The 1086-nt window shown below is 42.4% G+C and overlaps 1 protein-coding gene across 1 annotated transcript; it reads left to right on the top strand.

Annotated features, from left to right (window-relative positions):
* The first annotated feature begins 13 nt into the window (after positions 1–13).
* LOC103523787 (ran GTPase-activating protein 1-like) lies at positions 14–1060 on the top strand. Its single transcript, XM_026833114.1, has 2 exons — positions 14–522; positions 750–1060. Exons 1-2 carry the CDS (start codon positions 39–41, stop codon positions 1052–1054), a joined length of 789 nt encoding a protein of 262 aa, XP_026688915.1. The 5' UTR covers positions 14–38; the 3' UTR covers positions 1055–1060.
* The last annotated feature ends 26 nt before the right edge of the window (positions 1061–1086 follow it).

Genomic DNA, 1086 nt, shown 5'->3' on the forward strand with positions numbered 1-1086 from the left:
TTGCTGGACGAAACCGTTTGGAAAATGAAGGCGCTAAAATGCTGGCTGCTGTGTTTAAGAAATTGAAAACATTAGAGCATGTGGAGATGCCACAGAATGGAATATACCATGTGGGCATTACGGCGCTAAGTGACGCCTTCGAAGAGAATAAGAAACTCAGGCATCTTAACCTGAATGACAACACCATCACGTACAAAGGTGCCATACCTCTTGGTCAGGCCTTATCCAAGTTGCCATCACTGGCCATTCTAAACCTCGGCGATTGTCTTCTGAAATCAGCGGGAGCAAGTTCTATCGCCAAGTATCTCACTGATAATACCACACTTGAAGACGTAAACCTGACGTGTAATGAGATTTCTGTACAAGGCGGTTTGGACTTGGTGAAGGCAATGAAAAATAAGACAAAGTTGAAGCAGATTAATGTCAGTGAGAATCAGTTTGGAGAGGAAGGAGTAGAGGAGATGGAGAAGCTGATGAAAAGTTTCGGTATGGCCGCGGCTCTCGTGTTGGAAGATGATGAAGGTAAGTTTGGTTCTTATCAATATCCTGATATTATTCTTACAGTCCCTATGTCGAGAAAATAAATATGGTGAGTAAATGTTTTGACCTTGATTTAAGGCAAGGGGATAAAGTAATCAAGAAGTCAAGACTCGTACCAATATCTTTTAAGTACTGTTTACTCTAGACTCATTTTATTTTTAACACATTCATACTAAGATCACATTGTTTTGTTCTCTGTGTAATCCCAGGAGAATGTTCTGATGAAGAGCAAGATGAGGAAAGTGAGGAGGAAAATGATTCGGATGCTGAAGGTGACAATAGCAACCTGTCACACAACGACAGCAACCATTCTCACAATGCCAGCAACCAGTCTCACAACAACAGCAACCAGTCTCACAATACCAGCAACCAGTCTCACAGTGTATCTCAGTTGAAGCAACATTCCGTGACTGACTTCCTGGCGGCGCCTTCAGTCTCATTGTTCAATTCCCTTGGACCTAACTGTGCTCAGTTGTTCCTTGATGAAATCAACAGTGAGCCTGAAGACAGGTGAGTGCTATTGAATTGACAATTACATAGGGCGAT

The sequence above is a fragment of the Diaphorina citri genome, unplaced genomic scaffold, assembly GCF_000475195.1.
Source record: "Diaphorina citri unplaced genomic scaffold, Diaci psyllid genome assembly version 1.1 scaffold40914, whole genome shotgun sequence".
Taxonomy (NCBI): domain Eukaryota; kingdom Metazoa; phylum Arthropoda; class Insecta; order Hemiptera; family Psyllidae; genus Diaphorina; species Diaphorina citri.